We start from the raw sequence: 11,361 nt of genomic DNA, 5'->3' as shown, positions 1-11,361 counted from the left end.
CGCCTAACTCCAAATGTTCGCACGCTAGCACAGCGCTATCGGCTAGATTTTCTGTGGAATGTAACTTTCTTACGGTCCTTTACATGGCTTTACGCCTTTATACATACATTTACTAGTTACCTTTGGACTCATTTTGTAAGTTTTAGGGCATATTTTCCAACCTTTAATTTGTGTGACCTGACGTAATTCTATCCAAAAACCCGAAGTTTGAGATCAAACCGATTAAAATGTTCACACTGATGAGTTCACTTTGGCAATCCGATTAATGCTCCCTCAAACAAGTCTGATTAAAGTATTAGTTGCGGTTCATATAAGTATCGCTACGTGGCGCTCATAAAAGGTCAATATTTGAGGTCAATCAATCAGTCAATGAAATGGTTGATTGGTAAAACAAGGCCAGAGGCTGTCTTGTGTTTTGTTGCACAGAAAACTGCTTATTTTTGACATTCATGATTAAGTAATAAGTCAGGGTTGGACAAGTCCATTAGCTGATTGTCCAGGGCAAGTGAAAGTGCATGTCCTACCTGAGTAGGCTACCTCACTTGTCCGATCGGGCAAGTAAGATTTTTCCATGAGGGAGATTTTCAAATATCTGTTACCTTTCACAGTCATGGAACCAAGCATTGGTCGCACAGAAAAATAGAGCAAATAAAGGAATTTCATTGTCGTCGTCGTGAATATCCGTGGATCAATGCAATAAGACAAAATTACTTGGTGAAGGTATGAGGTTATACTATGGAACTGTAGTCTCCTTTTCAGACAGCGTTTCCGCAAGTACTGCGTGCAGTACGTCACGCCAAACCGGCACTAGACTTGTAAAAGGTTTCGGTTAAAACCAGAACGGTAGGAAACGCTTCTTGGACTTGCAAAAAAATGCACTTGTAGATATTCTCTTTTATGTTGCTGTACACTTGTAAATCATCTAAAACCTTCCAAAGATCGAGAAATTTGTGTTGAGAAATGACGAAAAACATTGTGCATGCAACTAGCGGTTGCGGTAGTGGCGGCGAAAATATCGTAAAATACGCAAAAAAAAATCTCGCGAGATCTGTGACTTCAGGGGAAGCTAGCGATCTCATTGGCTTAGGATAAGCAACAACTCCGACCGCCATTTTTGGAGCATATTTTACTGTGTTTTACCCCGAAAATTTCTGCTGTTTTCGGAGATTTTGAGGGCTCAAAACTCATATCAAAAGGAAGTAAAGGTATACTTGTTGTTTTTACGTACAACACCTCTTATGTGAACGCTTTATTCTTCCACCGATCACGAGCTTGAAAGTCGGTCGGGGATTCCCCTTGCCGAGGACATGTTTCTGCGTGTTTTGTTCTGTTTACGATGAAAACAAAAACTGTCAAACTTGTTTATCTAGAAAAACTTAGCGTCCTATTTCTCCCAATAACAACTTGTACTTTGTAGTATTATAGCGAGATCGACCGATATGATTTACGAGTACTGCCAGGTTTTCCAAATGTCTGGGTCATAGCGGCAAGGCAAATTTGGCTGAACTGAGACCTTAAAAACAGGTTTTTAATGAGATTATCTTATGCGAAAGGCCGCCGACACACATTGTCAACAATCATAACAATATCAAAACAAACAGCGTGCGGCTTTCCGACTGTGGACGGCGTCCCCAAGCCTCTAGCTTCAATGCAAAACACAAAACTGCGGTTTACATATATCGACTTTGTACAGATTTCTCGGCAAAAATGTTGGTCACAAATTTTTTATCAGGACGGCCTGTGTTTGCGTTCAAGCAGTCCAAAACGAAATGAGACTGTCTTTGGACGGGTGGACGCCCCTCTGGTGGAAACACTGTCAGATATAACAAACAGCAGTATATATCATGGAAGCGCATCTGTGTTGGTAGTAATCACAACAATGCTTAACTTTCTTACAACACCAAGGTGTACACGAATCAAATTTTCACTGACCACAGCGCCAGCGTTCCCGCCAGGCATACGTCTTTACGTCTTTGGACGCATTTTTTTTCTGGAAAGACGCACTCGGCTCAGCTGAATGCGTCCATAAAAAAATATGAAAGAAAGGCTAACCTGTACCACCAGTGTACAAAATGTATCTGGAATCTTTTTAAAAATCTGTCTTTATACGAAGGAATCCTACCTTTACAATTTATACTTCAAATTCTTCACTTTCCGGTCATCCTAGTAGTCTGGGCATGGGGCGGAGCGCGGCACGCTTTACAACTAGCGGACCCATGTGCGACACACCCAGCCACGCGCCAGTCTGAGCTGTCCGTTGCGCAATGTAATTTTTTGTAGTCCGTGAAATACGTCTGACAGTCAGCATTCTTTAACACTCGAAGAAATCTTATGCAGATTTTATATTCTGATATTAACATGATACTTACTTGTCCTCAGTTTCACGTATTTGTTAAAGATTTGTGGGTAATACTAGTATTGAACAAGCAAACTGCTCTGCGCGAGTGCTGCACATCTCAACAAAAGTTCTCACACTGTGGGCAGTTGATTGGCAGTCGGTATCTTTGACAACAGGCCGCTAGCGCCAAGCAGTCTAGATTGGCCACCAGGTCCAAATCCAATCATCTTAATAACCAATCAGCGTTTGATAAATGTAATGTTGCACTCTGTTATTGGTCACCGGAAAAAAACAAAAGTTACCGAGTATTAGCGCACGTGACGTTGGTAGCCGCCCGTGTCGTCTGGCAACTTGAGTTTCTTCCCTAGCTGCTAACAAAAAACGGTGCGCGGTAAATAAGTGAAGAATCCAAAACTATACACTTTATTTCTTATTTACAAAATTTCTTTTATTTCAAAAAGACAAAATTTGCGGCAGAAAAGGGGCCGCAATATTGTTGTCAAGCGTCGATCGAGTCGGCTGTGCACTCCGTGGCACATGTCACGGCACGCCCCCCTCCCCAGACGGACCGTCGATCGCAGCGCTGTCTTTCTGGCTACTGCTTCAAGGTTACGCCGGCAATGATCACTGCCAAAGAGGCAGCAGATCGTCCTCCTCGAGTAATGTATAACGTTCTTGATCTATTTAAAAAGAAATCCAGCCAAAGATTTCACGCCGAAAACGGGGTTACCTGAGGTCGCAGGAACAAACGCACGCTCGTGGAAAATGACGGTAAGGCCTTGTAAAACCCCACCGATTCAAAAAATTTGACTAAAATCATCGGGCAAAATAGAAAAAAGACACAAAGTGTGATGGCGCCATTATTTTATCGTCTCGGAAAAATTTTTGATGCGGGAGGGCGCAACATCGATCGCACGAGGTAACGTTAGACATTTTTTTTTTCAATGACGGAAAATAATTGGCAGAATTTTTTTCACGGGCTGACGGACAGGCTAGGCCGCTAGAGCCCTGTTTCGAAGCATCAAAAATCCAAAATTTTCATATAGATATGTCTGGACAAATAATACCCGGGCCAGATCACGGAAGGCTGATTCCCTGTGCTTACAGTTGTTTTTAATATAACGTATTTTGATGAAGAGGGTGGTCGTCGATAACTGAAAATGGGAGTAAAAGAGGCAACCGACATCCAATCTCAAGTGCATGATTATCCTCTCAAATTGTGTTCTAGAGGGTTTGAAAATCCAAATTTTCCCGGGGGAGCATGCCCCCGGACCCCCCTAGAATGCGAGCGCCTGCGGCGCTCGTCTCGCGCCTCCGGCGCTCATTACGCCCCTCCCAAATATTTGGACGCATACTTTCAAAAACCTGGCGGGAACGCTGGCGTGCACCCTCTTCGAGATCAATACTGATGACCAATCACTTCAGGACGTAAACTTGTAAGAGTTACAGACATGTGATCTTTTCAACAGTTGATCTTGTGTAATTTCTTGTAGTATATTTCTGTATAACTCAATGTTTCCCTCATTTCTTTTGTCACCCACTCTGTAGGCTATTATTTGGGACCCTGTATCCAGCTTATGCATCATACAAGGCAGTGAAAACGAAGAACGTACGAGAATATGTAAGTAGCATTCCAAATCCTCTGCAGGTCATTCATGATGTACATGTAGATTGTAATCAACAATGTTACTGTTATGATCCTTATTTCATCTATGATATTGATCCCCTTAGGCCATACTGACTTAATGCTATAGATGACATTTTTTTCCTAAAAAAATGTCTACATCTGAACCAAGAGCATCCCTGGTCAATCAGAATTCATGCTTGGCAGAGGATCTGCTTTCCTGGGTAACGGGGCACATGATCAGGGCATCAGGCCACTTGTTTTCTCTTCAAACAAGAACGGTAATAAAAACATTATTGAAAATTTGTGAAATGATGATGATTGTCTGTTACAGTCTTACTAGTAGAGGTGAACACAAGACATTTAGCAAGCCTGGGAAAGATTGGAAATGGAAGTCCTGTGGTTTAGCAGCATTTTTTGCTGGAATTTTCTCTCTTTTTGTCACCCTCCCACATAACTTTTGCGGTATCTAAAGGAGGTCATCCATAGAAATAAGTCAGTATGACCTCAATGCAGGTCAAAACCAGTATTCAAATTCATGTAAAGTGACAAAATGATGGACACAACGATAGCAGTCGCTTCAATAGGAAAAGGAAGAGGAATTCGTGTACAGTTTCTTGAAGAGAAAACTGTATATCCCTTGCCTTATTAGCAGCAGGGCTGGAAATACGTTTTTCTGCATACCTGCACTGGTGCAGGTAAGGTTGAACATTACCTGCACCAGACAAATTTTACCTGCACCACTCTGAATTTAGGTAAGTATGGATCATATTTTTTTCTTTTATACTTTATAGGTAGTAACATTCAATGCAGTTAATAACAATCCACATAGTTACACTTACATTATACCTGGAGTGTATGGACCAGTGCAGGTTAGGTGCAGGTAGACACCAGAAATACCTGCACAGCTCCAATTTCACCTGCACTAACCTGCATATGCAGGTGGTATTTCGAGCCCTGCTAGGTATTGTGTGTATAATACATGTACATTCCCCCAATACAGATGTTCTGTGAGCCATAACTATAGTGGTAGTGGATGAAGACTATATTGCTGTATCTCAATGTGTATAAAAACTAGAGTTCAGAGGCCTCATAGTTATGCTTCAATGAGAAGTTTTGTAATTATTACAGGTTTGCATATTAAGTGAGTAATCTATAGTTGAGTATGCTAATTGTTATAGAAAAACTAGAACTCATGCCTTTGTTTATGCTTGTGGTTATTACTCCAGGAAAGAGGGTCGACTCCTGAAGGAGTATCAAAGCTGGGTGGGTTACCTGTGTTTGTAGCCTCATCCCTTTGTAGTTGAGCATGTGGTCTGCCCAGTTGTTCGATGATGCACTTTGTTTTTTTTACATCCTAGCTTCTTTGGTAATGTAATACAATATTTCAGAAATCGCTATGTTCCTGCCTCTTGTGGAACAGGCCTCTCAGACCAAACTTGTGCCAGTGCAACTTGCTTTTATCCACTGTTAGCTGATATCAAAAAAAGCTAACAAACACCAAGAATATTTCTTGAATGGTAAAAGAATATTACCCGGGTAAAAAAATAAGCCCAAATTTGTTCATAGAGGTTAGACATCCAGGTACACAATACTCAAAGACAATTCCATCTCTACACTGTACAATGCTAACAGTTCCTATGGTGTTGGGCAGATATCAAAGTTAGCTTAGGCACAGAGCTGTTCATAGGAAAGCATGTCAAATACACTGAAACAAGACTTCAGAAAAGTACTAACCCCGATTTAACCACCATTGCATGTTGACCCAAAAGTATATTTCGAGCCCTGCGTGCTAATTTCTTCAGGTACAAACAATATTTCACCAATCCAGTGTTTGAGATCAGTTAAGTGGACTAAAAGGGAATTTCTCACTGCTGAAAACAAGCGTTTGTGTAGCAATCTACTTTTTGTGCCATAACTCTTTTAGGGTGCCCACTCAAAATAATACATGAATGAGACTTAAGCACTACATTTACATACCACACTGGCACAGTATACATTGTGCATTATTATGATCTCATGGAGTATTCTTTAATGGGAAGGCACACAAATACAAATTGAACACATACCCGATCTTTCAACATTTAATACCATCCCATCTAACAAGTACTATGTATCCAGGTGGTAGATATAGTTAGATCACACCAGCAGTAACCAAAAAACAATTGTTATGTTCTGTCAATTTAAAAAAAAAGCTGTCAAAACCAAGACTCCCTTGTTCCAGCGCATGGCTACGGGGGATTCTTCGTGCTGAGCATCTTTGACAAATACACACCCTTACACGGTCAGGGCTCGAAATGCCACCTGCACATGCAGGTTGGTGCAGGTAAAATTGGAGCTGTGCAGTTGTTTCTGGTGTCTACCTGCACCCAACCTGCACAGGTCCATGTACCGGGTTTTTACGCATGCTCCTATAATGTAGCTGTACATGGATTGTTATTAACTGCATGGACTGTTACCACCTATAAAGTATAAAAGAAAAAAAATAGCAATGGTTCCTGAACAGATTGATCTATACTTTCTAAATTCAGAGTGGTGCAGGTAAAATTTGTCTGGTGCAGGTAATTTTCAATGTTACATGCAGGTATGCAGAAAAAAGTATATCAAGCCCTGACGGTGGATAGTAGAATTGGTTTCCTGTCCTAACCAGGGTTACTTATTTTGTACTGTGTGTGGCTATAGCGCTATTGCGAACTAAGAACTACTACGTACACTCCATTTCTCCCTTCCGCAAAATTATATCAATTAAAAGTGTATAACACATGTCTGATGTATTTTATTGGTTTGAGAAATGACAGTCATGACCCTGTGAGTGACCTTGGGCCATGGCCATGTTTACAGACAGACACCCTGATTTGTATGCATGGGTCAATGTTCCCACTCAAAACAAGGTCTCCCTCCAGTTGGCAGTTTGATTTGTTTGGGGGCTATTTAGGGGGAAATGTATGCTGTGTAAAAGTGACAAGGCTTTTATGTTTGGGTTTACGGAAAAGGCTGAGCTGTCTACCTGGGCTGTCTACCTGGGAGATTGGTACAAAAGCTGTTTGATTTTGTTTTTTGACATTTTGTCGATACTGTTTTCTTTTTGTCACGCAACGATTTGTTCCAGTATGTAGTCTATATTTAGACTTATAGTCCATGCAATCGAAATATTCTTGGCTTTTAGATTTTTTGCTTTTATATGTTCCTTTGGGAGCTGTTAAATGTGCAGAATAATGGTTGTCAGCTTCTTCTTCTATATAGAAAACGATATATATATATAGTTCCCCATTAACACTCCGCTGCGCGCTATTGTTCAGACCCGCGGGGCCCATTGTTTCCGCCCTCCGGCGGCGCGTCTTTGATGACCATCATGGCCACGGGGTTTCCCGCCATTTCTGATGAGCCCTGACGTGTCAGCCAATCAGATGAGCCCAGCCATGACGTCATGCGCCGAGATCAATGAACAATATTCACTACTTCATGTATCAATTAAAAATTATTACATTTGCCCGCAAGACAGACTTTTTTCCACGATAGTAGAGGACTTGGGTGTGCCAAATAAGTATTTGTTGTTGCTGTTCGCGATCAATTTTTGCTGTTCGTGATGCATGAATTTTGTACTCTGACTGAGGGCTCCGTGGATGTTCATGGCAATGATGGGAAGCAAGATAATATTCCCGGGGAAATTTATTTTGTTGGTATTGAGGGAATTTTCACCTCACGAGGAATGCACTTTTTTTACTCAGTTACATGATGACTAGATTTTACAGACTTGAAAATAAAGTTCCATAGCGTTTCTCAAGCTTCTTACAAATAGCTCCAAAGTTTCTTTGCCGAGGCTAAGTCGACCCAGCGTTCTCCTACACCGTGTGACTAATACTGTTGTTACACACATTTCCATGGCCAACTCTGTTCCCACTTGCCTCCTGCAAAGTATTGTCACTATTGATATCTGTTTCTTTAGTAAAATATTAGCGCTGTATCTAATGAAAACTAGAAAAGCAACATTTTAAAAAAAAATGCTGGATGTGGGCGAAGGGAAAAGAAAGCAAAAATCGCAAGAAAAGAAGCAACAAGAAAGGCGACATTTTCGCGAAAATACAGCAAAAAAAAAAAAATGCAAAATTTTATAAATCCACGGATTCGATCCCGGAGCGTTGGTTTCCCACGCGTGAATAATACCACTGAGCCAGTGGTACAACATGTTCCAGATGCACGTTTCAAGAAATATAACCGCCGTTACAAATGTATTGCGTAGCTTGAATACGTCCGTTCACCGATGAATTTGCAAGATTCCAAGGTCCAATTTTCTGAAGATAATGTTTTTGTATGGAAATTTATCGATCTCGTTCATTCCGTGGCGGGCAACTTCTTCCTTGAGCGTCTGATCGGTCGAACGCATGGCTGATTTACTGTCGCATGACGTCTCACTGGCTGCTATTGTCACACTGCATGCCGAATGCCATTTTGTGTTCTGTGCGTTGATTGGTTCACCTCTCACGTACACCCAGACAGTCCGCGACTAATATTCCAATCAAAAAGCTGCTAACGCGGAGTATATGTTTACAGCTTCCATTTTTCTGAGTTCTGATTGGCTGTTATCAAACTTGATGCCGATTGTGTTCTGTGCGTTGATAGATTCACCTCTGACTCACAACCGAGAAAGTGCGACTCTAAGCCAATCAAAAAGCTTGAAACGTGGAGTACATATTTACAGCTTCCATTTTTCCTGTTTTCCGGGTGGAATATGCAAATATCTGAGGAAAAACTAAATGTGGCTTCGCCCACATAATCATCCTCAAAATCGCTGAAATCCCGACCCCAAATCGACGTTTCCTGGACGAGTGATGTTGAAACTGATCGTAAACACGCTAGCCTGGCACGATGCAGATTGGGGTAATTAGCACTTCGATATGATTCATGCGTGCGGCAAAGATGGGAACAATAGGAACTCTCTCCTTTGTTTTTTTTAACCTCCTTGTCTGCAGCAAGTTAAAATATTTTACCATAATATGTATATCTACCATATATATAATATGCCTTCTCAATAAGGAACAGCCACTAAAATCCACTTGTATAAAGACTGGCACTGTTAAAAGCAGTAGTTACCCAAGAACAACACTTGACCCTTTCTAAGGTAGAAACCATCCAAATTGGAAAGTCTAAATTGGTCCCCTTATCTTGGCAATGTGCCACATAGCTACTGGCAAATCAGCCCCACCTGTTTTAAGTCACTCATCACATCATAGCCTCTCTGATAGCATTGTCAGACAACTGGACATAATGATGATGATGATGATGATGATGGCTGGACATAAGGAAATTAAGAAATGTGTCACTATTCAGTACAATATATGAAATGTGTCAATCAGCATATGATATCTTATGAAAATGTATGAAAAGACAATAAAAGCAAGACGTCATGTGTTTCTCAAGTCATAAATAGCATCATGATGATCTTTGAAATGAGGCACACTCAATCTTAGGGCTGTGTACCTAAATACCCGTACCTGTACCTGTAAAATTGTTTAGGTACAGGTCCGGACCTAAACAACTGTGTATACCTGTACCTGTACCTAAACAAACTAAATCACTATTGAACATGACTTTTTGAGACTAAAGATAAGTGAAATTCCAAATCAAAGATGACAATTGTGATAATCTTGCAGTTGAAAATTAAGAAAACTTTGTTTTGAGGTTCAAATATCCTCATACAAAGATGACAATTTCCAAAAAGACAGTTGGCTACATTTATAGCTTACAAATGATTGATTAACTTGTTTGGGTACAGGTAAAGGTCTGGACCTGGACCTAAACCCCTGTACCTGTACCTAAAATTCAGCTCTACTCAATCTAGATAAATTTATCAAGATTGACCTTGATACTTCTTGACCTTGAACATAGTCATAGCTGACAGTTTCCTTGGTGTAGACTGATCCTGGTTTCACTCAGTGAAGCAATTATGGTTTTTAAAGGGGCATTCCACTCCACACGGGAGTGTTATATTCCGATAGATATCAATTTTAGGAAGTGATAACTGCATACTACTTCACATTATATGATAAGCCCAGTTGCTCCACATGCCTCAAAAGCATTCAATGTGCTACTAAACTCCCCTAGTACCCTCCAATTGAATTAATCCTATGGCTGAATACAATGCAAAACTTTTAGGTAAGGTTCCAAAACTAATTTCAGGTTCGCTAAGAAATCTCGTCTTGTTCTTGTATACTTTGCTATCTTATGAGCAATTTGCCTTCTCGGTGTGCTTAGCGTACCTCATTTATTCCGAAAATATGTACGATAAACAAAGTGTCTATGCGTATAGGGAATGCATGGGTAGGGTCTGCATGGGTTTAGTGAGTGTCATTATTGTTTTATAAAACACACATCATGTAATTCATCCCAAGGTAAATTCCACAAAATTCGGCTGATTATGTATTCATTGACACATTATCTATTGGAAAACAATACTCCCTTCTGGAGTGGAATGCCCCTTTAACTATCAACAAATTCTAGGTCCGAATTCATAGTAGCCTGATTAAATCTCGCTTATAGCAGCCCGCCCAACATCCGCCGGCCCGCGGGGAGGGGCCAGTTACAGCCCTGGACAGCGGAGTTTGTGTTACACAGACTAGAATTCATAGGTGTGGAGACAAAAAGACCCAGACAAAAAGAAGTTGTTCATCAAAGTATGAAAGTCTATTTTCATAAATTATGTAAATGAGGCCCTTAAGAAATATATTTTTCAACTTTACTTAATTTACAAATGTCACAAGAATGAAATGACCATCATTTACCACTTTTGGATTATAGTATTTATGTATCAATTATGCAAATAAGACACCTTCAACTTGGGGGTTTCTATAATGTAAGAATATTATATTACTTGTCCAAACAGCTGTCATGGAAAAGAAAACAATGGCAACTAGGAGTAGGAGCAGACGACATGCCAAACTACATACGAATGCAGCAAAGGGCACATAGAGATACAGATGCGAACAGTAACAGTTAAACTGTTGTCACATCACCCAACTACAATACTGTAAATGCTTTTAGGTTCACGGAGAATTAATTTCACAGTAATGGGGTAATGCGGCATTTGAGGTGGTTTTGAGTTCGTCATACCGCCATTCTAGCAAACATTAATGTATTCAAGGTACTGTACTGTAGTCCTGTAATGGAAAACCCGCAAGTTGCAAAGGGTACGACAAACTGACAAAATTGTCCATTTTTTACTTTGACAGTCCTGGCATGGTACTGATCTAACCGTATCTACCCTTTGTATATGTACTCTCACCTCTCAAATAGAAGTACCACCTGGGATAAAATACCCCCCGGACAATCATCTTAACTAGCGACCTGTAGAGTCGCCTGCAGCAGCAGCTGCCTGCCGTCTGGCGCTGGCGGTGGCTTTGCC

General features: G+C 40.7%; 1 protein-coding gene across 7 annotated transcripts in view; it reads left to right on the top strand.

Annotated features, from left to right (window-relative positions):
• The window catches only part of LOC118414743 (receptor expression-enhancing protein 2-like), a 50,957-nt gene that overhangs the window by 9,010 nt on the left and 30,586 nt on the right, over positions 1-11,361 (top strand). For all 7 annotated transcript variants that reach the window (XM_035818954.1, XM_035818957.1, XM_035818956.1 and 4 more), the window contains exon 2: positions 3,887-3,959. In XM_035818954.1, the coding sequence (XP_035674847.1) occupies positions 3,887-3,959 (73 nt within the window). The remainder of the gene's footprint in view (positions 1-3,886; positions 3,960-11,361) is intronic.

The sequence above is a fragment of the Branchiostoma floridae genome, chromosome 4 (assembly GCF_000003815.2).
Source record: "Branchiostoma floridae strain S238N-H82 chromosome 4, Bfl_VNyyK, whole genome shotgun sequence".
NCBI classification, from domain to species: Eukaryota; Metazoa; Chordata; class Leptocardii; order Amphioxiformes; family Branchiostomatidae; genus Branchiostoma; species Branchiostoma floridae.
The sequence above is the reverse complement of the archived record's forward strand: the minus strand, read 5'-3'. Positions and strand labels throughout refer to the sequence as shown.